The sequence below is a fragment of the Onychomys torridus genome, chromosome 10 (assembly GCF_903995425.1).
Source record: "Onychomys torridus chromosome 10, mOncTor1.1, whole genome shotgun sequence".
In the NCBI taxonomy this organism is placed as follows: Eukaryota; Metazoa; Chordata; class Mammalia; order Rodentia; family Cricetidae; genus Onychomys; species Onychomys torridus.
Window position 1 is genome coordinate 26,721,824 of NC_050452.1, and position 27,415 is coordinate 26,749,238.

General features: G+C 43.5%; 1 protein-coding gene across 1 annotated transcript; it reads left to right on the forward strand.

Moving 5' to 3' along the window:
* Positions 1 to 2,958: 2,958 nt before the first annotated feature.
* Drg1 (developmentally regulated GTP binding protein 1) lies at positions 2,959 to 27,100 on the forward strand. Its single transcript, XM_036201458.1, has 9 exons — positions 2,959 to 3,151; positions 4,715 to 4,838; positions 8,197 to 8,372; positions 15,550 to 15,619; positions 18,540 to 18,709; positions 22,831 to 22,961; positions 24,784 to 24,951; positions 25,129 to 25,251; positions 26,669 to 27,100. Exons 1-9 carry the CDS (start codon positions 3,110 to 3,112, stop codon positions 26,766 to 26,768), a joined length of 1,104 nt encoding a protein of 367 aa, XP_036057351.1. The 5' UTR covers positions 2,959 to 3,109; the 3' UTR covers positions 26,769 to 27,100.
* The last annotated feature ends 315 nt before the right edge of the window (positions 27,101 to 27,415 follow it).

A 27,415-nucleotide genomic window follows, 5' to 3' on the forward strand; every position in this document is an offset into this window, starting at 1 on the left:
AGCAATCTGTTTGTCTCAGCCTCCCAAGTGCTGGAATTACACGTGTGAGCCACTGCACCACTCAGCTTCACAGGTTTACTCTTTTTTTTGTTTTTCGAGATAGGGTTTCTCTGTGTAGCTTTGGCTCCTTTCCTGGATCTTGCTCTGTAGACCAGGCTGGCCTCGAACTCACAGAGATCTGCCTATCTCTGCCTCCTGAGTGCTGGGATTAAAGGCGTGTGCCACCACCACCCCGGCTCACAGGTTTATTCTTGTTCTATGGCAAACCAAGACCTCCCTGTAACAAGCAGCTGATACTGAGTGGACCTGGGCTATGGCTGTAAAGAGCTGAATTAAAGGGCCTAGACTTGCTCTTGTATACATCCATAATAACATTAAGGACAGTATCTGATTCACTCTGTCACAGTGCCAGGCACCATCAGAGCTCAGTAAATGATTATCGGATGAATACAATGGCCACCAAACACTCAAATATTACCCTTTGGTACACTGTGGGCACTGTTTTCCTGCTCATCTTTGAACAACAAAAAGATTAACTTAGCTGTAGGCCTTAAGTGACAGATCTGTTAAGGAGAACCCTCCGCCCAGAGCAGTGATGCCTTGAAACTGTCATCCAATTAATTCCAGGAGCGAGCACCCCAGGTTAGGAAGGGTTGGCTGCTGATTTGATTTTATCCATCTTTTAAGACTCATCTTTGAACATTCCCCATTCCAGCTGGACTTCCTTTCCCCGACTTCCCTTCTCCATTACTAATGGTGCTGGATCAAGTTACCTCATTATTCCTTAATTTATTTATGAAAAGGCTGAGGTTAAAGAAAAGAAGCAAAGCCCTGGGCCCTTCGGGAACTTTCTGTAAAAGCTTTTCTTCCCTTTTCCTCTCCCTTCAGCCAGATTTTACAATTTCTCATCGTTATCCCTGGCAAGCGGGGATAGTTTTTATTTACAAACTTATATAAATAAACCTTTCTCTGGCTGGGTGGAGGCCATCTGTATGGGCTAAGTCTGGTCTGTCCATTCCCAGTGGATTAATCTATCAACAAGAATTCACTTACACAGAGCAAGCTGCTTTCAGAACAGCACAGTGATCCTGGAGAAGCGGGCTACCTTGCCATAAAACACTTGAGGTAGGGGAGTATTTTTAAAATTTAAATTTTATGATGACACAGTAATCTGTGGGTGAATCAATTTTGACAAAACGGAAACACAGAAATATGTAGAGGACCAGTGAGTTGGCTCAGTGGGTAAAAGTAACTCTTGCCATACCTGAGGATCCAAGCTGATCCCTGGTATCCATGCTTTTTTCTGATCTCCACATGAGCACAAACCTCCAGAGACAGGGATGGGGACATGGCTCAGTGGTTAAGAGCACAGGATGTTCTTGCAGTAGGACCCAGGCTCAATTCCCAGCACCCACATGGAAGCTCACAACTGTCTGTAACTCCCGTCCCAGGGGATCTGACACCCTCACAACAGTGCTCATATTTGTATATAATGTTTTTTTGTTTTGTTTTTGTGTAGCTTGTCCTGGAACTCACTCTGTAGATCAGGCTGGCCTCGAACTCACAGAGATCTGCCTACCTCTGCCTCCCAAGTGCTGGGATTAAAGGCATGCGCCACCACTGCCCGGCTTATATAATGTATATGTTATTGTATATAAAAAGAAAACCTCCAGAGCCATAACATACTCTAAGTAAAGTATATAATTTTCAAAAAATTTAGAGACAAATAGAACCAAGCAAAATAAGCTTAAGAAAAAAAGTGAAAGGTGGGCCAGGAGTGGTGTTATACTCCTTTAATCCCAGCACCCTAGAAACAGGATATGGGTGAGTTTCAGGCCAGCCTGGTCTTACATGAGTTCCAGGTCATCCAAAACTACACATTGAGACACTGTCTCAACAAAAGAAAAAGAGTGTCCGTGTGGTGTGTCCCTCCTCCCCTGCCCCCCCCCTACCCAATTAAATAATAACAAGGTGAAGGCTCCCTTTACTTTAAGTCCTTCATCTCATCCCACTGTTCAGAGACTAAGCACTTTCCTCTCCAGGTTCAACTTCTGGGTCCAAGGGACCCTCCAGGCTTAAATTTCACGAGTTGCTGGCATCACAGGGAACAAGAACCTTGCTTTAGGATTCGTTCTCTTACTTTTCTAAGAATGGACTTTTTGGCCTGGTGAGTGGCAGTCGAGTGCTTGCCTTGAACACACAAGACTTCCATCATCAGCACCTGAAACAGAATGTTCCTATACTTTTAGAACTACGCCTCTCTAAATGGACTTCAAACAAGCAGCTTAGATGGCATCACTACAAGGTGCAGTTCTGTCTGTCCATCTAACAAGCCTGGGGCATCCTTCCTGCCAGACTACATGTGCACATTTCAGAGGCTATAATTCTATTTTACAGGATAGAGGGTTTTTTTTTTTTTTTCATTATTACTTATTCTCTTTTAACGAGTACTAACATAATCTCCAGTTTTCCAATATTGCAGCTGTTGTAAGTAACGGTTGTCTCCGGAGTCCCTCATTCAATCCATGCTTTAATTGTGGCTCATCGAATGCCACCCTCTCCTCGGGATTCCTGGCAAACAAAGGATCCCTCAAAAATCTTTTATTTTATTTTATTTCTTTTAATATTTAAAACATCTTTTTCCTGAGAGGCTGACGATCGGGCTCTCAACAACCTAGGAAGCCGAAGTCACTGGGGCATCCCCTCAGATGAGAAAAGGGGACTTAAGTGTCTGCACGCACTTTGCTGGGCGCCGGGTTCAGGGCTTTGGCGGCCCGCACGCTCTGCACGGAGCCGATCCGGCGGGGTGGGGCCGAGCTGCGCGCGACCCCCGGCGCGCTCCAGGAGGCCGAGGCCCAGCGACCGCTCTGGTCACCGCGGCCGCGGGCTCTATGACTCCGCACTGGCTGGAGGAACGGGGAGGAGTCGGCGGAGAAGGCGGAGACCGCCGGGCACCCTGAGCCCCGGCGCAGACCTCGCGCGAAACAGTGTCGCGAGAATTAGCAAGTCCCGCGCTTGCGCCTTGCCGCGGTGGTCCGTGGCGCGGTCGGAGCGCGAAGGGAGCTGGGTGGTGTGAAGGCCGGTGCCGCCGCCTCGAGCCCTCGCCACCATGAGCGGGACTTTAGCGAAGATCGCAGAGATCGAAGCCGAGGTAAGGGGCGCAGTGGGCGCTCCCTGCCGTCCGAGCGTCACTTCCCAGGCGGTGCCGCTGCTCCGCTGTCAGGGTCCTGTTCCTGCCTGGCTTCCCTTCCGCACCACCAACGCCCCCGTCCAAGCTGGCAATGCCTCGGCCCCTACCTACCCTTGCAGCCCCTCCCCGACCTCCCCTGGGTCACTCTGCTTCTCCCACATCCACACCCAGTCCTTGGCCGGGACCCGCGCCGGGATTCAGCGTGTGTCTCGATATTTCTGTTTTCTCTGAGTCACACCGACTTCTGTTCCAGACTCCGTGAGGTGGTCACGAATTTTAAAGTCTTGCCTTCTGATTCCTTGCCTACTCGCCACTGTAACCTTGATGATCCCCCTTTGCACGGCAGAGGTTGTGTCGGTTAAAAAAAAAAAAAAAAAAATCTGGAAGTAAATTGATTGTACCCGGATAGTGTGTGACGCCCAAGAAGTTCAGGGCTTTTAAAATTTAGTAAAGTGGTGGTCCTGTTTTAGACCAGGTCAGGTAGAAACGAATCCAGGAGATGGGTTTAGTTCTATCTGTGGATAGGGGTTGGAATGACCCTGGTGTTGTCGTCACTTTGGGTCATTTTTTCCTTCTGTAGTGAGGAAAATGAGCTGGATGGCGGGGAGAGTGAATTTAGAGCGCATTTGTTTGTGTGGAAAATAAGTATATTTATTATATGTGTGGGAGGTCAGAGCATCACTTATGGGAGTCATTCTGGCTTTCTGTCATATGGGTTCTGGGATTGAGTTTAGGTCTTAAGGCTGGGCAACAAGTCCACAGACTCTGTGAGCTTATCTAGTTGGCTCTGGGTTTTCTCCCTCCCCTCAGTCTTTTTGTTGTTGTTGGGAGACAAGGTCTCTACATAGCCCTAGATGTTCTGGAACTATGTAGACCAGGCTGGCCTTGAACTCAAGAGAGATCCTCCTCTGCCTCCAGAGTGCTGGGATTAGCCAGGCTTGGATTTTTCTTTTCTTTTCTTTTTTTTTTGAGCTGAGGATCGAACCCAGCCAGAGCCTTGGACTTGCTAGGCAAGCGCTCCACCACTGAACTAAATCCCCAACCCCGGATTTTTCTTTTTTTGTAAAAAATATTTAGGTAAGCCAGGTGGTGGTGTCACATACCTTTGATCCCAGCATTTTGGAGGCAGAGGCAGGCGGATCTCAGTGAGTTCGAGGACAGCCAGGACTGTTACACAGAGAAACCCTGTCTCCAAAAACCAAAAAAAAAAGAAAAAAAAGAAAAGAAAAGAAAATTAGGTAGTGCTCAGGAGGCAGAGGTAGAGGCAGGTGAAATTCTGTGAGTTTGATGCCAACCTGATGTACGTAGGGAGTTCCAGGACAGTTAGGACTACATAAAGAGACCCTGTCTCCCCCGCCCCTCAAAAAGCCACAAACAAATAAATGAATAAAATGAAATGGGTACACTGGCATTAGTTGGACCTAGAAGAACAAAACATCATGCTCTTAGCTTTAGGGAACATTTGGGATACTTTGTCTTTTCTGAAATGCTTCAGGTTCATGGCTGGGATTCTTCCCTTATTAGATGGCTCGGACTCAAAAGAACAAGGCTACAGCACATCACCTTGGGCTGCTTAAGGCTCGCCTCGCTAAGCTTCGAAGAGAACTTATCACTCCAAAAGGTGGCGGCGGCGGTGGTCCAGGAGAAGGTTTGTGGTTCCATATGATCTGTGTGTGTGTGTGTGTGTGTGTGTGCGCGTGTGCGTGTGTGTGCGTGTGCGTGTGTGCGCGTGTGCGTGTGTGTGCGTGTGTGCGTGTGTGCGCGTGCGTGTGTGTGTGCGCGTGTGTGTGTGTGTGTGTGTGTGTGTGTGTGTGTGTGTAGTTTCTATTGAACTAATATGTGTGTGGGGTTGTGAATGCATGTATTCACATGATTAATTATTTATTTTTCTTTTGAGATAGTCTCCCTGCCCTGGAACTCACTTATATAGACCAGGCTGGCTTCAAACTCACAGAGATCCACCTGCCTCTGCCTTCCAAGTGCTGGGATTAAATACATGAACCACTATGCCTGGATTCTGTGAATGTTTTTTGTTTTTGTGACAGGGTTTCTCTGTGTAACAGCTATGGCTGTCCTGAAACTCCACTCTAGATCAGGTTGGCCTAGAACTCACAGAGACCTGTTTGCCTCTGCCTCCCTGGTGCTGGGATTAAAGGCTACCACTATGTCTGGCTACTTTATTTTTACTTATTTACCTTTTCTTAAATTGAGGTGGGTCTTACTGATTCTAGAATTCACCAGTTCATCAAGCTCTGGAGATGTGCCTGTAACCCAGCAAGGGGGTTACAGGTGTGTGTAGCTATGGCTAGGCTTTTATGTGGGTGCTGAGAATCCACACTCAGGTCCTCATGCTTGTGTGACATGTACACTGATTACTAAATCATCTCCCTAGCCCCATTATTTTTAAATATTTAAAATTTATTTTGTGTGTGTAATTAATATTTTTAGCAGGACAGTTGGTGGTACAGGCATTTAATCCCAGCACTCAGGAGGCAAAGGCAGGCAGATCTCTGAGTTGGAGGCCAGCCTGGTCTATAAAAAAAAAATTATCAAAGTTTATTTGGTTTTTTTTTTTTTTTTTTTTTTTTTTTTTCCTGAGACAGGGTGTCTCTGTGTAGTTTTGGAGCCTGTCTTGGTTCTCGCTCTGTAGCTCTGGATCTGCCTGCCTGACTCTGCCTCCCGAGTGCTGGGATTAAAGGCGTGCACCACTGCTGCCCAGAATATTTGTATTTTCTAACATATTTTAGTGGTACTGGGGATCAAACCCAGGACCTCATGCATGCTAGGCAGATGTTTCATTATGGTCCCTAGCTCCTAAGCCTAAAATTTTTTTACTTATATATTGTTGCGGTACTGAGGCTTGATCCTAGGGGCCTTGTGCATGTTAGGCAGGTCTTGTACCATTGAGCTACATATCAAGTCCTTGACCCTGAAATCCTGAATTATATTTATTTTATTTTAGTTTTCTGGTTTCAGAGACAACTAAGTATTATCCAAGTGAACAGTAGTTTTATTTATATATCATGCCCAGGAATAAAATAGATTTATTGAAATATGTGCACCTGTAGCTTTAGTGAGGTTGAAGTAGAGAAGCTGATGCTAGAGTGTGAAAGTGGAAATAGTCATCTGAAGCTAAGAACTAGAGTAGGAATGCTGAATAGCTGGCATAGTTGCTAGAGAAAACCCACAAACACCTCTGAATTCACCTACAGCCATCACTAAAACAACAAGCAAAACTAAACAAGGCCTTGGTTTAGTGCTTGCTCTGCAAGTATGAGGACCTGAGTTCAGATCCCAGCCCTGTGTAAAGGCTGCATGGCCACAGGCTCTCCTATTCCAGTGCCAGAAAGGTAGAGGTAGGGTTGCTGGGGCTCTCTGGCCAGTAGTATAGCTGAAGGTGGGTTCCAGGCCTCCAAAAGGAAAGTAGAAATTGATCCAGAAAGGTATCTGATGTCAACCTCTGGCTTATACATGCGTGCGTGCGTGCGCGTGCGCGACACACACACACACACACACACACACACACACACACACACACAGAAAATCCCAAAGGCTGGTAACAAACTTGGGACTGAAGGCAGGAGGATTGCAGGTTCCAGTGGAACCTGTACTACTTAATACTCAAGTATCTCCTATTTCAAAAGCCTGATCACATTATTCCCAAGGGTAAGATGAGATCCAAACCAGAGTTAAACATGGTGCCCCAAATCTGCACCCTGCCTTTTTGTTTTTTATTTTTGTTTGTTTGAGACAGGGTCTCTCTATGTAGACCAGGCTGGCCTTGACCTCACCTGCCTCTGCCTCTGGAGTTCTAGGATTAAAGGTATGTACCACTATGCCTGGCTTTATTTGTTTTGATACTTTAAAGTTTTGTTTGTTTTTGTTTTTTCTAGAAAGGGTTTCTCTGTGTAGCCTTGGCTGTCCTGGAACTCACTCTGTAGACCATGCTGGCCTCAAACTCTCAGGGATCCACCTGCCTCTGCTTCCTGAGATTGGAGATTAAAGGTGTACACGACCACTTCCCAGATGATACTTTTTTTTTTTTTTTGACAAAGCTGAGGACTGAACCCAGGGCCTTGCACTTGCTAGGCAAGGACTCTACCACTGAGCTAAATCCCCAACCCCGATACTTTTAATTTAATATTTTAAATTTTTGTATGTGCTAGGCATGATGGTACATACCTTTGATTCCAGCACTTGGAAGCAGAGGCAGGTAGATCTCTGTGAGTTCCAGAGCAGCCAGAGCTACATAGTAAGACCCTGTCTCAAAAAAAAAAAAAAAAAAAAAAAGGTGTGTATGGTGACTTGTTTGTATGTGCAGCGGTGCCTTCATAGGCTATAAGAAGTAATCAAACCCCTTGGAACTGAACTAGAGCTGCCTGATGTGGGTGCTAGGAACCAAGCCTGTGTCCCTTGCAAGAGCAGTGAAGAACTATCTTCAGCCCCTATGTTATTTTTTTGGGTGGGTGTTTTGCCTGCATGTATGTATCTGTGCACCCTGTAAAGAGCATTATCAGATCAGTTGGATCCTCTGGGACTGGAGTTAGAGATCATCGTGAGCTTCCTTGTGAGTGCTGGGGATTGAGTCTGGCCCTCTGCAAGAGCAGGCAGTGCTCCAGCCCCAGAGTGTTACATTTTTGAGAGAGGACCTCAGATATTCCAAGGTGGCCTCCAAACTTTGATCCTCCTGCTTTTCACCTCCCAAGCACTAGGAGTACAGGCATACATCACCATACCTAGCTAACCTCCAGTATTTTTTGGATGAATGCTTTTGTAATCTTTGGGCCTTAAATACTATACTAAGAACTGTTATAATTTAAGTAATAAAGGATTACATTGTTTTAATCAAGTACTGCATTAAATTGAATTGTGAATTTTATGCTTGAGTTCTATTTCAGAAGTAAGCCACAGAAAGTTAGAGGAACAGTAACAAAAATATGAATGGAATTAGGTCAGTTGTAATGTATCCAAGGATAACTCCTGTTTTTTGATGTTTATTGTTTTAGGTTTTGATGTGGCTAAGACAGGTGATGCTCGAATTGGGTTTGTGGGTTTCCCATCTGTGGGGAAGTCAACTCTGCTAAGTAACCTAGCAGGAGTGTATTCTGAAGTGGCAGCATATGAATTCACTACTTTGACCACCGTGCCTGGTGTCATCAGATATAAAGGAGCCAAGATCCAGGTAAGATTTACAGACCAGGAAAGGAAAGAAATTCATTGTTTTCATTCATTTTGGAAGCACTCTATTTGTAGCCCACGGTATGTCAGGTCTCTGCTTTTATTTACCTGGCCCCTCATCTCTTAACATTTGCTACATTAGTTTAACAATCAAGTAATATAATGAAGTGGGGCCTATGAAAAGAAGGGACTATTCTTTATCTGATAATGAGGGAAGAACATCTGAGACAGGGCTTTATGTACAAAGTGACTTTCGGGCGTGAGTCTTTTTAAATTGATTTTATTTTATGTGTATGGGTATATTGCCTGCATGCATATATGTGCACCATGTGGATGACTGGTGCATGCATCTCCTGGAACAGACATTCCTGATGCTAGGAATTGAACACCCAGTGCTCTCTCTCCCTCTCTTTTTTTTTTTTTTTTTTTAACTTTGAGATAGGGTTTCTCTGTGTATCTTTGGAGCCTATCCAGGAACTCACTGTAGATCAACCTGAGTGCTGGGATTAAAGGCATGCGCCACCACCCCTGTAGTACACCCAGTGTTCTTAACCACTGAAATATTTCTGCAGCCCTTGGAAGTGACTCTTTTGAGAAAAGGTCTTATAGTCAATGCTGGCTTGAACTCCAGGTTTGCCCTTGCCTCAGCCTGTCAAGTGCTAGAATTATAGGTGTTTGATACCATATCTGTTTGGCAGGGTGTCTTGAAGTTAGTATATGTCTTTCTATTGCTGCAGTGAAACACCATGACCAAAAAGCAAGTTGGGGTGGAAAGGGTTTCTTTGGCTTACACTTCCATATCACTGTTCATCATTAAAGGAAGTCAGGACAGGAACTCAAACAGGGCAGGAACATGGAGGCAGGAGCTGATGGAGAAGCCATGGAGAAATGCTGCTTACTGGCGTGCTCTTCATGGCATGGTCAACCTACTTTCTTACGGAACCTAGGACCACCAGCCCAGGGCTGGAACCACCCACAGTGGGTTGGGCCCTCCCCCATTAATTACTAATGAAGAGAGTAACCTGCAGTCTTGCTAATAGCCTGGTCTGATGGAGGCATTTTCTCAAAAATTTCCTTTTAAATAACTCTAGCTTTTGTCATGTTGACATAAGACTAACCAGCCCAGCATAAAATTTGGCCAGCCAGAAAAGTAAAAGTGTACTTCAGACAGCTATCACACGCCTTTCATCCCAGCACTTGGGAAGCAGAGGCAGACAGATCTCTGAGTTTGAGGACAGCCTGGTCTACATAGTGAGTTCCAGGACAGCCAGGATTAGGTAGAGATACCCTGTCTTGAAACGAAGAGAAAAAAAAAAAAATTAAAAACAAGCAAAAAAAAACCCCACAACTGTACTGGTATATCTGATAGTGATTTGATACCAGGTAGGAATAATGAGTATGGTTTCTGTAAAGGTAGGTTGAGATTGAATTTATAAAGGGCCTTTGTATATGCTAAGGAAGATGAGCTTTATCTGTATAAGACATTTTTTAAAAAAGATTGATTTATTATGTATACAATGAGTGTTTGGCTTGCAGGCCAGAAGAGGGCACCAGATCTCATTACAGATGGTTGTGAGCCACCATGTGGTTTCTGGGAATTGAACTCAGGACCTCTGGAAGAACAGCCAGTGCTCTTAACCTCTGAGCCATCTCTCCAGCCCCTGAATAAGACATTTAAGTTATATATTTTACTCTCTAAAGGCACCTGAGTTTCAGTGTCTTGCCCCCCCCCCCTTTTTTTTTTTCTTAGATAAGGTCTCATGTAGCCATACTGGCCTCAAATTCAGTTTGTAGCTAATGATGGATGACATTGGAACTCCTGATCCTCCTATCTCTACCTTTGAGGTGCTGTGATCATAGGCCTATGCCATTATACTTGGCTCTTAGACATCTTCCATGAAATATAGTAGTGCATATATCTGAAGCTTCCCCACCCCCACTGCTTTTCTCTCTATAGCCCTGACTGTCCTGGAACACACAGTGTATACCAGACAGGCCTTGCACTCAGAGATCTGCCTGCCTTTGCTTCCCAAATTCTGGGATCAAAGGCGTGTGTCACCAGCATCCTGACAAAGATTTGTTTACTTATGTGTTTTGTCTGCATATCAGAAGAGGGCATTGGCTCCCATGGGACTAAAGTTATAGATGGCTCTGAGCAGCTATCTGAGTGTAGGGACTTGAACTCAGGACCTCTGAAAGAGCAACCAGGCTCTTAACCACTGAGCCATCTCTTCAGCCCAGTCATATTTTTTTATATAAAGAGTTTATATAAATTTTATATAAAGATTTTGTATCCACAGGTATATCGGTGTATATGTGATGTGACTTTTCAAAGTTTTCTTACGCCCCTTTCCTTCCCTCCTCATTAGTGAGTAATCACTCATCACTTTCTTGTCACTGCAGATTGGTTCACATGGTAAGAATTTTATGTAAGTGAGAATCTGTGAGGGCTGCTGAGATGGCTAAGGCGCTTGCCACGAAGGCAGACGCCTTCCGTTTGATCTCTAGAGCCCACATGGTGGGAGGAGAGAGTTGACCACAAGTTGTCCTCTGACCTACAACCTTTCCTCTCCTATTTTATATTAACTTTTTTGTTTTAAAATAACCTTAAAAGTTGAAAATATAGTACAAACAATTCCCTTACATTGCTCACTTGCTTCCCTTACTGTTAACATCGTTTTTATTTTTTCTTGACAGGGTTTCTCTGTAGCTCTGGCTGTTCTGGAACTCAGAGATCCGCCTGCCTCTGCTTCCTGAGTGCTGGGACCAAAGGTGTGCGCCCCACTCCTGCCAGTATTGGTTACATCTGATACAACCACAGAACATTGTCAGAGGTAGGCTAATACTGGTGCAGTAATGTTCATTAAACAGTAGACAGTGGTACAATTTCTCCCTCTTTTACACCAGTCACTTTGGAAGTGAGTCTTTTTGTTTGTGTTTCAAGACAGGGTTTCTCTGTATATCCCTGGCTGTCTTGGATCTCGCTCTGTAGACCAGGCTGGCCCTGAACTCACAGAGATCTGCTTGCCTCTGCCTCCTGAATGCTAGATTACAGGCGTGCACCACCACTGCCCATCTGTAAGTGAGTCTTTTGAGAAAGGGTCTTGTTAGTTTTGGCAAGACTACTGCAGAAATTATGTTGTGTCTTCATCCTTATAATGTCAGTGTGATTTAGTGATGTTGACTTTGTGTGTATGCATGCATGCATGCTATTTGTTCCTATATGTGTGTATATATGTGCACTTACTTGTGTGTGTATGCATAGACCAGAGATTGAGATGAGAATGTGTTCCTCTATTGCTTTCCACTTTAATTTTTTGAGACAGGGTGTCTCACTGAACCTGGAACTCGTTATTTTTTCTAGACTAGCTGTTGTCTATTGAGAACAGCTCACCCCCACCCCCGCCTCCCACCTGAGGTTTTCTGTGCCTTGCTTTCATGGAGTCTGGGGATCTGAACTCAGGGCCTCCTGCCAAACACTCTAACCTAACACGACCACAACTCCCATCACTATTAACTTTTTTGTTTTTTTCCCTTTTTTTAAATAATATTTATTTATTGTGTATACAGCGTTCTGTCTGCATGTATGCCTGCAGGCCAGAAGAGGGCACCAGATCTCATTATAGATGGTTGTGAGCCACCATGTGGTAACTGGGGATTGAACTCAGGACCTCTGTAACAACAATCACTGCTCTTAACCTCTGAGCCATCTCTCCAGCCCTAACTTTTTTGTTTTTAAGACATATTCTTTGTAGATCTGGTTTTGACCTTAAGATTCTGCCTCTGCATCTATTAGTGGGAGCTGTAACAGGTTTGATGTTAATCTCTGTGAGTTCATTAAGATGGTGTTTGCAGCTGGGCGGTGGAGGTTCATTCCTTTAATCCCAGCACTTGGGTGGTAGAGACAGGAAGATCTCTGTGAGTTCTAGGCTAGCCTGGTCTACAGGGTGAGTTCCAAGACAACCAGAGACCCTGTCTCAAGAAACCTAAAGAGAGAGAGAGAGAGATGGTATTTTCAGAACTTCTGAATTATGATATTTTTCAAAGATAGTTAATATTTTATCTATCTAATAAAATCTATAAATATTCTATTTATCTAATATTTTATATCAGGGGAGATACTCTAAGAAAAGTCTACATTCTAATTTTTATGCTTTCATTTTATTATTGAAATTATTTTAATTATTTATTTTATGTAAGTGTTTTTATGCTTGTGTACCTGTGTACCACTTGTATGTGTAGTGTCTGCAGAGTCACAAGAGGGTGTTGGATTCCTGGAATGGAGTTACAGATGGTTATGAGCCACCATGTGGGTGCTGGACTATGAACCTGTGTCCTCTGCAGGAGCAAGTTCTTAACCACTGAGCAATTTCTTAACTGTTTAACCTTTCTGTATGGTTAGAGTTTTTGTATGTGCTGCGGAATCAAGCGTGCCTCTTACATGCAGTTACAGCTGTTCTGTCACCCTGTCTAATGGTGACTTGCGGTTCTTTTTTCTGCTGTATTTGGTAATTGGATTTCTATATGGAAGAGCTGTTCTTCATTCATTTATTCAATAATTTCTATCAATATGGAGTCCTGCATATTTTATGTGTTATAATTCAGTACTATTAGCTGGCAAGTGGTGTTGCACATCTTTAATCCTGGCACTTGGGAGGCAGAGGCAGGCGAATCTCTTGAGTTTGAGGCCAGCCTGGTCTACAGAGTTACAGGATAGCTATCGCTACACAGAACCCCCCCCCCCCCCCCAGTAATTCAGTACTATTTTTACTCACATTTTACCAGCTTTGACCATTAGAAAGTTCTTTTTATTGTCTCCTATATTTTTTACATAAGCCCTGCCTTGTTTCCTTTTTCTTTTGGGATATGATTTTACTAAGTAGGCAAAGCTGGCCTCAAGCTCAGTGACCTCCTGCATTGCCTCCTGTGTGTTGGGATTATAGGTGTGTATCATCATCCTCAGCAGTATTGTGATTTATTGAACAAATTGAAAATCAGCAGAAATGGTGCAAGCCATTGTAAATTCAAGATGATGTGAGTGGTTGCTAAATGTCTTATTTTACCTAATCATGCAGTTCTGTCCAGTTTTATGTATTTTGCATGTGTATATATAGTGTAGTATGTGTGTATCTATGCATATTTGTGGGCATATGTGTGTGAGGGGTGTGGGCATGTGTGTATTGAGGCCAGAGTTTAGGTGTCTTCCTCATTCATTCTCCAACTTATATATTGAGGCAGGGTCTCTTACTTGAACTCAGAGCTTGCCCATTCAGATAATCTAGATAGTCAGCTTGCAATTGGAATTCCCTGTCTGTCCCCAATTTTGGGTTACATATAGGCTGCCATACTCTACTGGTATATGAGTGGGCTCTAAGGATCTATTCCAGTCCTCGTGATTTTGTCCCAAATCCTACTGAGTTTTCTCTGTAGCACCTTGTTAGGCATTTTCAGTACATGAATAACCTGTAGCTGAGATTTAGTATATGCTAAGGAAAATAACTTTCATGTAGTCACTTGTGAGGAAGATTGGATTTGATAAAATAGGTGTGGTGAGACACTTGTAATTCTAGCACTTAGGAAGTGGGTGGAGGTAGAAGGTCCAGAAATTCAAGCTCATCCTCAGGTACATACTGATTTTAGGAACATCTTGGATTCCATGATACTGTGGGAACTCAAAATGTGTGTGTGTGGGGGGTCCTCAGATGTAATTAATATCTTGAATATAATCCATGCCACTGATTTGTGAACTTAAAAATGGTTACAATTGCAAATATTATGTTCATTAAAAGAATAAGATGGAGTGTAATCACCATACATTATATGTGTCTATGAAAATGAAGACAACGATGTTCTAAAATAGAAAGTGGTGATGGTGTCATGGGCCTATGAGGATGCTGGACTAAAGTCTATCAAATTGTACAAACAGGCAAAGTGTATACTATGTGAATTATTTGTCAATAAAGATTTTATAAAACGTAAAAAAAGGGGGGCGTGGTACCACAAAAAAATGTGGGGGTCTGTGTGACCACCAAGCCTGGGAGAGTAATAATCTGAATGAAGCAAGAAGGAAATCTGGGCTGGGCAGTGGTGGCATACACTTTTTATCCCATTGCTTGTGAGGCAGAGGCAGGTGGATCTCTGAGTTTGAGTCCAGCCTGGTTTGTAAAGTGTGTAGCCAGAGCTACACTGAGAAACCCTATCTTGAAGAAAAAAAAAAGAGAGAGAAAGAAAAACCAGAAATTCCATTTTTTTTTTATTGTTTCCTATGTTTTTTACATAAGAAAAAACATCTAGGAAGCCCGGTTGGTTTGAACTTTTTTTTTTTTGAGCTGAGGATCGAAACCAGGGCCACTGAGCTAAATCCCCAACCTTGGTTTGAACTGTTTTAATTTAAAGATTTATCATGTATTTTATGTCTGTGGATGTTTTGTCTACATGGACATTTGCACATCAGAAGAGGGCATAGGATCCCATGAGACGACAGACAGAGATGGTTGTGAGCTGCCACCATGTGGGTGATGGGAATTGAACTAACGACCTGGAAAAGCAGCTAGTGATTGTAACTGCTGAGCCCCTGGTTCAAACTTGTCTAACACTGGGAAATTAATTTATTTCACGCATATTTAAGTACAGTACAATTTGGAAAAAATGTTTTCTGGTTTAACAGAGTTCCCTGTGCACCAGGAGGTATAATTACATCAAAGCTTTTCTCAAAGTACACGTCACTTCTTCCGTAAAGGTGGATTCTGGAGATGGGCTGCATGTGTTGCCTTAGGGGTGAGGGAAGGATCTGGTGTGGTCTCAGTCATACTGATACCGTGGTCATCTGGGCTGTTCGCACCTCTGGTCCTGCTTATAGGAGCTTGCTATGGCCTGGCCCTACAGATAGTGCAAGGATTACCTAGGCTGTTAGCCACCTCTGTTCCCAGCCTTCTGAGCAGAAAACAGGTCATACATCTTTTTCATTGAAAAGACAGCCCTGCATGTATTCCTGTATCCCTAGTGTGATCTGTAAATGCAAGGACTTTTTTGTTCCCAACACAAAGAAAGGTTGGATTTGGGTCTCATAAATGTTGGAAACTAGAGAAATACTAGTATCCAAAGGAGGATAATTGTTAGTGTGATTGTCTATTCAAATTTATAACTGGTTGTTTCTTCTTTCCCTGTTCTTAATCTTGTAGCTCCTGGATCTCCCGGGTATTATTGAAGGTGCCAAGGATGGGAAAGGCAGAGGTCGTCAAGTCATTGCAGGTGAGTGATCTGGGGCTGCCATCTGCGGATCCCACAGAAGCTTCTGTTGGCCAACACTGGTCTAGTTATTCACTCCCTGCAAGTTTTGGATGTTTCAGATAACATCTTTATTGATTTTTTTTTTCTCAGTGTGATCTTTGTTCAGCAGAAATCCTTAATTTTGATAGATTCTAATTTGCCTTTAAAATTTGTTTGGATTTGTTTGATAGGTATTGTTTATAATTAGTGCTTAGCCTGCATTGTATGTATGTGCCCCACATGTCTGTGTAGTGCCTGGGAGCCTAGTGAGGTGGTTGTATCCCTTTGAGCTGGAGGCTAAAAAATGCCTGCCACCATGCATATAATCTTTTTCTTTCTTTTTTGCATGAATTCTGGGGATCAAACTGGGGTCCTGATGCAAACAATTTACCTACTGAACTATCTCCCTGGCCTTGAAGGTGTTTTATAAATCCTTATCTTTCCTTGGGTTTTGTTATTCCTTTTTTTTTTTTTTTAATTTTTGTGTGTCTTTGTCTGCGTGTTTGTGTGGCTCAGTGACTGCGGAGGTCTGAAGAGTTGCATTGGATTCCTTGGAACTGGAATTATGGATGGTTATGAGTGGCAGGAACAAATCTAGGTCCTTTGCTAGAGCAACATGTACTCAACCGTGAAGTCATCTCTCCAGCCCTGGACTGAATATTTTTAAAAAAGATTTATTTATTATGTATACAGAGGAGGGCGCCAGATCTCATTACAGATGGTTGTGAGCCACCATGTGGGTGCTGGGAGTTGAACTCAGGACCTCTGGAAGAGCAGTCGGTGCTCTTTAACCTCTGAGCCATCTCTCCAGCCCCTTAATATTCTTAATATTTATGATGCTTTTGGTTGCTGTGACAGAATGTCACGTAAAACATTCAAAGGAGGAAAGATTTACTTTGGTTTATTGTTTCAGAGATGTAAGTCCAATGTCAGGGAGGACATAACAGAACTTCTTAGATTGGTCAGAAGAAAGGTGGAGGGAACGAGAGAGGATGAGGGAGGGGTGTAAAATGACCAATAAATACACAAAAAGATTCAACGTTGTGCCGGGCGGTGGTGGCACACACCTGTAATCCCAGCACTCGGGAGGCAGAGGCAGGTGGATCTCTGAGTTTGAGGCCAGCCTGGTCTACAGAGCTAGTCCAGGACAGGCTCCAAAGCTACAGAGAAACCCTGTCTTGGAAAAAAAAAAAAAAAAAAAAAAAAATTAACATTGTTAGTCATTACCACCACTGGGAGAAAGTCATTAATACTGGTTAGTAACCACTGACTGTTGGTAAGGCTGTGAAATATTTGTGAGTTTTTACTCACTGCTAATGGGAATATAAACATAAACATTTGGACAACTGTTTTAACAATTTCTGATCACTTTTATTTGTGATATGCAACAGTTTCACTGGTGTTTATCTAGGAAAAGTGAAAACATACTAACAGAAAGACTTACTTGTATATGACTGTCTCGTCCCATTCCCCTCCTCCCCCCAATACACACACACACAGGATTTCTCAGTGTAACAGCTCTCTCTCTGGCTGTCCCGGAATTCGATTTGTAGACCAGGCTGGCCTTGAACTCACAGAGATCCGCCTGTCTCTGCCTCCCAGATACATGACTGTTTATAGCAGACTCAAATTATACTTCCAAATAGGAAATAATACATAAGTTCCTCCATAGGTGAGTAGCAGGTGATAGTTTACTCCTCCATTATGAAAGAGACAAGTTACTGATAACAAACACAATGTGGTTGAATATTAAAAAGTGCCAGAATAGGGCTGGAGAGATAAGAGCACTGATGAGTCTTCCAGAGGTCCTGAGTTCAATTCCCAGCAACCACATGATGGTTCACAACCATCTGTAATGAGATCTAGCGCGCTCTTCTGGTCTATAGTCATACATGCTTATACATAATAAATAAGTAAATTTAAAAATAACTTTTTAAAAAAAGTGCTAGAATAAAAGATTTGAGCAGAAAAGATTACATTTTATTCCATTTATGTGGAATTTTAAAAAGTAAAACTACCTATGGTAATAGAAAGTGCTTGGCAAGGAATAAAAGAAACGGTCTAAAATGGGTACAACTTTGGAGGGGATTTGAATGTTCTGTATATTTTGACTGACTTATTTGTGACAGCCTTCATAGCATAGTTGGCCTTAATTTGTTTTGGTAGCTGAGGATGTCCTGATGTTCGTGCTGGGATTGCAAGTGTCCACTACCATACCCATCTTGACTCTATCTTGACCAGTGTAGTGATTAGATAATTAAATCATGTGCTGAACAGCTATAGTTTGGTTTTGTAAAGTGTAGCTTGGTAAGGCTGATGAAGTATATGTTAATTGGGGCTGGGGAGATGATTGAGTGGTTATGAGCACCCTGGCCTTACAGAGGACCTAGATTTGATTCTCAGCACCCACATGGGAGCTTACAATCCTGCTGTGTCTCCAGTTTCAGGGTATCTTCTGGCCTTTGTGGGATATTCAGGCCAACATTCATATGAACATTAAAAAAATCAAACCAGATACATGACTGTAATCGTGTAATACAGATAATGTAATCTGGTTTTTATTTTTAGAGTTTATATTTTAAAGTTTATTATTTTAGAGTTTATATTTTTAAAAATGTTTCTAAACTTATCTATAGTTTGTTACTCAGTTTATGTTTTTAGTTTGATTGTCTTACTCGTATATAAAGGATTGGACAGTTTTCTGGGTGATTGTTTGATAACTTTAAAGCTTGTACTGCACATTGATAGCTAGTATACATCTTTGGTAACCTTAAGCATTTTATATGTATATAACAACAAAAAATTCTCAGTCTAGGGGCTAGATAGAAAACATCTCTATTTGAGTTTTTGGGTTAGTAAAGGCTGTAATGCATTCAACTTAGGGTATCATTTTTACCCGCAGTGGCCCGCACATGTAATTTGATCTTGATTGTTCTGGATGTCCTCAAACCCTTGGGACATAAGAAGATAATTGAAAATGAGTTGGAAGGCTTTGGGATTCGTTTGAACAGCAAACCCCCCAACATTGGCTTTAAGAAGAAAGACAAGGGAGGCATTAACCTCACAGCCACTGTAAGTGGGGAAGATGACGTGGGGTACACTACTGACTGGAGGGGTTGGCGTGCCAGTGGATTCAAGTGTGCAGAAATTGGAGTTTGGACACTCTGCCCGCTTCCTGCTCTTATTGAGATAATTGAGTCATCTTGTAATGACTGACAGAAAAGACAAGGTCATGACAGGAATCACTCTCCTGTCGTTTTTCAACTTTATTTCCTCTTTTTAGGACTCTGCCTAGGGTGGTACAGGCGTTTGGAACAATATAACCAGGAAGTAGTCGCCAGTATCCTGTGCTTTCATTTATTTAACATAGATTTATAAAGCATTAACCAGAGACACCAGGGATTAGTTTAAGCTCTGGAAATGGCAAAGGGAGGGAGGATGTAGAAGGCACAGAGTAGTCAAGACCCTCATTGCTGGGTAACTGAACAATTAGTGAGGAAAGTACAGTATATTAGATTAATAAAGTAAAGTAGGGAAAGGTGAGGAGGCTGTTTGTTCCCCCACCTCTCCAGACTGTTTTCATGTATCTCAGGTTGGCCTCAAACTTACTGAGAATGTCATTCTCAGTAGCTGAGAATACTATTGAACTTCCTATACTCCTGCTTCTACCTCCTGAGAGCTGGATGACAGATGTTTCCCAACATGCCTGGTTTCTGGGCATTGAATCCTTGGCTTTATGCATCCTAGGTAAGCCAACTTCAGTACAGCCCCAGTCTAGGGCTACACCACCACCACCACCACCACCACCACCACCACCACCACCACCACCACCACCACCACCACCGGGTTCTCTGTATACCCCTGGCTGGCCTTGAACTCAGAGATCCACTTGCCTCTGCCTCCTCAGTGCTAGGATTAAAGGTGTGCGCCACCAGGACCCACAGGGCTACCTTCCTAAGTGGTTCAGAGAAATATTCTCTGAGGTGACATGAGAGTGTCAGTCAGGTGAATATCTTGGGGAAGAGCCCAGTGCAAGTTCCTGAGATAGACACATGGGCGCAGCAGAGTGAGCAAGCTAGCGATGAACCACACCCTGGGCCATTTTATATTCTGACCCGTGGGATAACCTTTTTAAAGATTTTATTCACTTTTATTTCAAGTGTGTGAGGTTTTGCCTGCATATGTGTGTATCACATATGTCTGGTATCTGAGGTGGTGTTGGTTGTTTTTACTCTTTACTCTTTGGGGGCCTGCCACCCAGCTCCCAAACAATCACACACAGACTTGTCCTTACAAGCCAGCCTTAGCTTGGCTAGTTTCTTGCCAGCTTTTCTTAATGTAAATTATCACATCTACTTTTGCCTCTGGGCTTTTTACCTTTCTATGTTTTTGTCTATCTTTTCTTGTTATTCTGTGGCTGGCCGGGTGGCTGGCCCTGATATCCCCCCCTTCTCTTGCTCCTCTTCATCTTTCCTCCCAGATTTCTCCTTCTATTCTCTCTGCCTGCCAGCCCTGCCTATTTCTTTACCTGCCTCACTGTTGGCCGTTCATTCAGCTCTTTATTAGATCATCGGGTATTTTGGACAGGCAAAGTAACACAGCTTCACAGAGTTAAACAAATGGAACATAAAAGAGTGCAACACATCTTTGCATCATTAAACACGAGTGTTCCACAGCATAAACAAATGGAACACATCTTCAAATAATATTTTACAACACTGGGGAGGACTAAGAGAGGGCATCAAATACCCTGGAGTTCAAGACAGCTCTTAGCTGCCATGTGGGAGCTGGACTGAAACCAGGTCTTCTGCAAGAGTAGCCAGTGCTCTTAACTACTGAGCCAGCTCTCCACCCCAAGTTAATTTCCTTATTTTTTAGTGTTTTCAGACAAGGTCTTTTATGTTCCAGGCTGGCCTTGAACTCCTGATCCTCCTTCTCCCACCTCTTAAGTGTTAAGAGTCAAGGCATATGATACCACATCTGACTTCTGGACTTCTGTTCTAATGATGGGATCCTGATGAGCCTTTGTGTTGAATTGGTTTAAGCAATACAATGAAGAAACCATCTAAGAGCTTCTTAAAGTGCTCTGTGAAGAACTGATGTTCGCAGTGTAGTGGCATATCCTGTAGATTTAGCAGTTTGGAAGTTGAGGCACAGCAGCTGTGGGTTTGAGATCAGATTGGGCTACATATCAAAACCCTGTCTCAAAAACAAGGCTTTGGCTAGGCCTGGTGGCACACGCCTTTAATCCCAGCACTCAGGAGGCAGAGTAAGGTGGATCTAAGTTCTAGGACAGCCAAGGCTTCACAGAGAAACCTTATCTTGAAAAACAAACAACAAAACAGCATTTGTCTTTTTTCCTTTTATGATTTTATGCATATGGCTGTTTCGCCTGTGTGATACATTATTGTAGCACTGTGTGCCTATGCTTGGAAGCCAGAAGAGGGTTCTTTAGACAGGATCACGCTCTGAAGCTGTAGCTGGCCTGAAAGTCTCTGTGAAGGCTGTATTGACCTCCAACTCAGAGTTCTATCTTCCTCTGCCTGTTGATTCTGTCATTAAAGGTGTCCATCACCAAGCTAAGTGGAGACTGATTTTAAAAAGTGGGAGGGAGTGCTGGGGGGGAGACACACAGACCAGTGCTTTTTTGTGGAGATGAGAGGAGAAACTAAGGAGTGAGTTCTCCTCTGAGCATCTCCGTTGATCTCAGGCTGTGAGGCCTGGCAGCAGGCCCTTACCTACAGCATCTCCCTGACCCTGACAGCTTCAGTCGATTGTATTTTCTAAAATTATGTGCATGCTGGGCAGTGGTGGCACACAGTGCACACTTTTAATGGGGGGGCAGAGACAAGGGGGGGTCTCTGAGTTCTAGGCCAGCCTGGTAAGAAAGAAAAGAAGCCGGGCAGTGGTGGCGCATGCCTTTAACCACAGTCCTTGGGATGCAGAGCCAGGCAGATCTCTGTGAGTTCGAGGCCAGTCTGGTCTACAGAGTGAGTTCCAGGAAAGGCACCAAAGCTACACAGAGACCCTGCCTCAAAAAACCAAAAAGAAGGAAAGAAAAGAAAACGTTTTAAGACAAAGTGGGAGAAGGAAAACTGGAGAAAATTAGACTGGTGGAGACCACATAAAGACAGTGTTTCAGGTAGAAGGGGAGTGAGGAGCTTCATCAGTTGCTACAGTTTTGGTCAGTGAATTAAGGCCTGAGAGTTTCTCAGAGTTCAGATTAACATAGGTCTAAGCTATCTTCCCCAAAAGATCTTCCCATCTATTTTGTCATAATATTTGAACTTAATAATTCTTTGAATTAGTATGCTATCGCTGTTGTTAATGGCTCTGTTAGGTGACTTTAACAATAGGTTTACAAGGTGATTGTTAGGTTGATACTGAATTAGGACTCTACCCTAATGACCTGTTCTAATTATATCTCCTTAAAGATGATGTCATCAATTATTGTTACATTCTGAGATACTGAATATAGGACTTTAGTGTATGAATTATGGGCAATGTGTTATGATACAGGACACAGTTTAGCATATTACATACCTACCTAGTAGTTTAGAAAGTTTTTGTTTTTTTTTTTTTAAAGCTGGGCAGTGGTGGCTCACGCTTTTAATCCCAGCACTCAGGAGGCTGAGCCAGGCGGATTTCTGAGTTCGAGGCCAGCCTGGACTACAGAGCGAGTTCCAGGAAAGGCGCAAAGCTACACAGAGAAACCCCCCCCCCCCCAAAAAAAAAAAAAAAAAAAGAAAAAGGAAAAAGAAAGTTTTTTTTTTTTTTTTTTTTTAAGTTATATTCTATTGTAAATTAGTTACTCTTATCCAGGGCAATGTAATGAGTTTAAATTTTGGCTAGAATTTTTCAGGTCTAGTGCTGGGGATGTAGCTCAGTAGGTAGGATGCTTGCCTAGCCTTGGGTTTAATTCACAGTACCACATTAACAGAGCGTATCTATGACCCAAGCACTTGAGAGTTACAGTTAAAGGATCAGAGTCATTCTTGGCTACTTAGCAAGTTTGAAAGCAAGTCTAAAAAAAAAAAGTACACAGAGGCTGGATATGGCCTTTAATCCCAGCACCCAGGTAGAGGCAGGTTGATCTCTGAGTTCCAGGCCAGCCAGAGCTGCATAGTCTCTCAGAAAAGTACACACGGTCCCTCTATCTTCCCTGATTTGTCTTCTTTTCTCTATCCATTCAGTGCCCTCAGAGTGAACTAGATGCTGAAACAGTGAAGAGCATTCTGGCTGAATACAAAATTCACAATGCTGATGTGACTCTGCGTAGTGATGCCACAGCAGATGACCTCATTGATGTGGTCGAAGGGAACAGGTACTTAATGTGTCTTTGTGACTGAGTTTGAAGCTTGTGAGGAAAACTAATAACAGTGTGTTAGGAACCTGGAAGATGTGCAACCCACCCCAGCTGTACTGTGTGCTGCTGCCTACAGCGGGACCTTGGGGGCTTCATTTCTAACTTCTCCCCTTGCTCTGCAGATTGAGTAATGATGGTGGTGTTCCCTGTTGGAGTTATATGCTGTGACCAATGCTGCCTCTTTTTTTTGTTTGTTTGTTTGTTTTTGTTTTTCATTTTTTGAGACAGGGTTTCTCTGTGTAGCTTTTTGGATCCTGTTCTCGAACTCACTCTGTAGCCCAGGCTGGCCTCCAACTCAGAGATCCAACTGCCTCTGCTTTCAGAGTGCTGGGATTAAGGGCGTGCACCATCACCGCCCAGGCCTGTGCTGCCTCTTAAGCTCTTGTCAAGTGGTAGTTGAAAAGGGTCAGTCTGCTCTCTCAATTATTATTTGAGCAATCATACAGGCCATCTTGCAGAAGTCATTGCACCCAGAAGTGGCTCTTCCATGCATGCTAACTAGGTATGGCTGAAACCTTGTTCTGTGAAGCACTGCTGCTGTTAGCACTTGAGTAATTGAACCACTTTGTCCAAGTGGTTCACACAGACTCTTCTTAGTTGTTCGTTTATTTGAAGAATTTGACTCTGACTGAAAACAAATGCTTGAAGTCAAACAATTTACAAGTGAAGCATCTGAGATCTGAGAAGTTACAACTTGCCTAATTACTAGTCATCTTAACCGTCTTTTGACTGGACACTAGGAGTATAACATTGCCAAATGCTATACTTTAAAAAATGCTTTAAATGCACATACCTGTATCCAAGAGGCAGAAAGATTTCTGAGTTCAAGGCCAGCCTGGCCTACAGAGTGAGTTCCAGGACAGCCAGGGCTACACAGAGAAACCCTGTCCCAAAAAAGAAAAGAAAAAAAAAAGGAAAGAAAGAAAGAAAAGAAAAATAAATAGTTTTGTTCTTTAAAAACTATCATGAGCTGAGGTTATAACTCAAGATTCATTCTAGCCTTGATCCTCAGCACTAACTGAAAAGAAAAAAAAAAAAAGAGATGTTGTTGTTAGAAATTATAGGTATATATGCTGAACAGTGGTGCCACATGACTTTAGTCCCAGCAGAGGCAGGAGGATCTCTGAGTTTGAGGCCAGCCTGGTCTACAGAGTGAGTTCCAGGACAGCCAGAGTGGTTACACAGAGAAACCCTGTCTCAAAAAAAAAAAAAAAAAAAGAAAAAGAGAAAGAAATCATAGGTGTGGTCCTGTTTCCCTCTGTCCAGAGGCAGTCCTTTGTCCATCAGGGACAACTACCCCTCTACTCTTTCCCTTGTCCCCTTCCCCCTCACCTCCTGTCTCCTTTACCACCATATCCTCGCCCGTTCTAACACTGACCTCCCCTTTTCTTTCTCTTAAAAGTTACCCCCGTGGGGCTGGAGAGATGGCTCAGAGGTTAAGAGCCCCGACTGCTCTTCCAGAGGTCCTGAGTTCAATTCCCAGCAACCACATGGTGGCTCACAACCATCCGTAATGAGATCTGGCGCCCTCTTCTGGCCTGCCGGTGTACATGCACACAGAGCACTATATACATAATAAATAAATAAATCTTTAAAAAAAAAGTTACCCCCGCAAGGTCATTTGCTGCTGTTTTCTGCCTGGGTGGAGGGCTGCTTCTCTAAACGGAGGATGCTGACGCCTTCTGAGAGCCTCTGCCATGGGCCTCAGGTGGGGAGTGCTGAGTATTCAGCCTGTTTTGTCAGCAACTCCAAGTGAACAACTCTCTTTCTCTTTCTATAGAGTTTATATCCCCTGTATCTATGTATTGAATAAGATTGATCAGATCTCCATTGAGGAATTGGATATTATCTATAAGGTACCTCACTGCGTACCCATTTCTGCCCATCACCGCTGGAATTTTGATGACCTGTTGGAGAAGATCTGGGACTACCTGAAACTAGTGAGAATGTGAGTCTTAATGACAGCTTCTGGGGCTTCTGAACAAAATACGTTTCAGAGATAGAAGTAAAGTACTTCCTGTTGCGGGCTCTGTTCTCAGATTGGAGACCATCCTGGCCTGATGGCAGAGGTGATGGCGGGTTTGTTTATGTTCACCATATGACAGTGTGTCTTTTCTCTGTCTAGTTACACCAAACCCAAAGGCCAGTTACCAGATTACACATCTCCAGTGGTATTGCCTTACTCCAGGACTACAGTGGAAGATTTCTGCATGAAGATTCACAAAAATCTTATCAAAGAATTTAAATAGTAAGTATCATGGGCATGTGGTACTTCCTCTTCTTTTGAGTTACTGATTCCACTAATAGTTGTCATTCTGAGAGGAGGAACCAGGTAACAGAGGTTTCTGACAGGATTTCTTGAGCTCACTCTTTTTTTGTTGTTGTTGTTGTAATGTGACAAGGTCTCACTGTGTAGTCCTGGCTGGCCTCTGCCTCCTGACAATTGGGATTCTAGGCATGTGCCAACATGACTGCTTCCCCCTTAATGTTTATTTTTATTTTATGTGTATGTGTGTGTCCCTTAGTATGCGTGTGTTCCACATGTGTGCAGAGCCCAGAAGAAGGCATCATCAGATCACTTGGAATTAGAGATACTTGTGAGCTACCCAGTGTGGGTGCTGGGAATCAAACTTGGGTCCTCTGCAAGAGCAGCATATGCTTTCAACTACTGAGCCATCTCTTTAGCTCCTTCTAAGTCTCTTCTTAAAGCCATGCCACCTAATTGGAGCAAGAGGAGTTCCAGAAGCCTTTTCAGCTCAGGAGTGTTTGCTGGGACATAGGTTCCTGCCACGCCCTCACTAATTCACCTTCCTTTTGGCAGATAATAATTTTAGGGGATGGGAAATGGCTTAGTGGATAATAGTGCTTTCATTGGAAGCAAAAAGACCTGAGTTCAAGTCCCCTGCTCTCACATAAAAGTTGTGCAGGGCCCTGAATGCCTTGTAACCCAGCATTGTGTGTTATGAGATGGGGATGCTGCGGCTTTCCATGGATCTTCTTGAGAAGTGTAGGTGGACTTAGCTGCTCGGCTCTCTCCAGCCCCTGGTCCCTTTTTTTGTTCTTGTTGTTTGGTTTGGTTGGTTGCTTGGTTTTTGGTTTTTAGAGACAGGGTTTCTCTGTGTAACAATCCTTCCTGTCCTGGAACTCAATCTGTAGCCCAGGCTAGCCTCGAACTCACAGAATCCACCTGCCTCTGCCTACCGAGTGCTTTTTCTTTCTTTCTTTTTTTAAAAGATTTATTTATTTATTATGTATACAGCATGTGTGACTGCAGGCCAGAAGAGGGCATCAGATCTCATTATAGATGGTTGTGAGCCACCATGTGGTTGCTGGGAATTGAACTCAGGACCTCTGGAAGAGCAGTCAGTGCTCTTAACCGCTGAGCCATCTCTGCAGCCCCTTTTTTGCTTTTCTTAAATTGATTATGGAAGGAGAACAATGCCGTGGTTTCTGAAGGCATCTGTCATCGTGTGAAGGTTCAGCATGCCACACTGCTGTGCGAGTGGCTTTGAGTCTTTGTTCCTGTTTGGAAGAGGGCTTTTGTCTACTGTAGGCCTGTGTCTTTTAAGAGCCAGGATGCTAAATCTGATAAGGTGGCGGCACCTGGGCATCCAGGGCTGAGCTAGCTGTTACTGCCACTGCCTGTCTTTGTTCCTTCCCTATAGTGCTTTGGTCTGGGGTCTCTCTGTGAAACACAATCCTCAGAAAGTGGGTAAAGACCATACATTGGAAGATGAAGACGTCATTCAGATTGTGAAGAAGTGAAACCGAGTTCCCCATTTGCTGGCCAGTCACAGCAGTGTTCTACGACCAAGTTCTGCCTCAACCCTTCTGTCTTTGGCCGCCATTGGATTGGGACACAGGGATGATACGAGACTCCAAACCGGAACATCATCTGTCTTTTTTTGGGGGGGGGGGGGTAGGGTCCCATTTATTTCAGGCTTGCCTTGAACTCTGTAGCTGGGGCTTGCCTAGAATTCTTTATTCATCAGCCTCCATCTCCCAAGGCTTACCAATGTATACTTGCACCTCAGCAACATGACCTTTCTCGCCTGGTGTCACTTCTAAACTGTATAAAAACCCTGGTGGGCTCATTGGCTATGTGTCAGTGTCAGATTTGCTGTGGGGGGAACTGAATGAGGAAAGGCCCGTATGTACGGGGAGACCGCTGCAGAATGGGAAATAGCTAAAGTGACGTGGAACATGCTTCGTGCTGAGGCCCTTTCACCTGGGTTGCCTTGCTTCCTTTCAGGTGGCCTTTTTCGGGACTTGGAGAGAGGACGGAGATGATAAGTCAACTGCTTATTTCCTCCAGTGCTGGTCTGTTCTAGGGGATAGCAGTTGAGTGGACTGCTGTGAGAAAGCAGAGTGGGGTTGAGTTGCAGGTTTTCTGTCAGCTATGAACCCAGGAA

Bases quoted from the DNA above. Each gene is read 5' to 3' on its own strand.
- Drg1 (XM_036201458.1), top strand. From the start codon at position 3,110: ATGAGCGGGACTTTAGCGAAGATCGCAGAGATCGAAGCCGAG. The intron at 15,620-18,539 runs GTGAGTGATCTG...TTTTACCCGCAG, and splicing joins AGGTCGTCAAGTCATTGCAG to TGGCCCGCACATGTAATTTG. The intron at 25,252-26,668 runs GTAAGTATCATG...CCTTCCCTATAG, and splicing joins CTTATCAAAGAATTTAAATA to TGCTTTGGTCTGGGGTCTCT.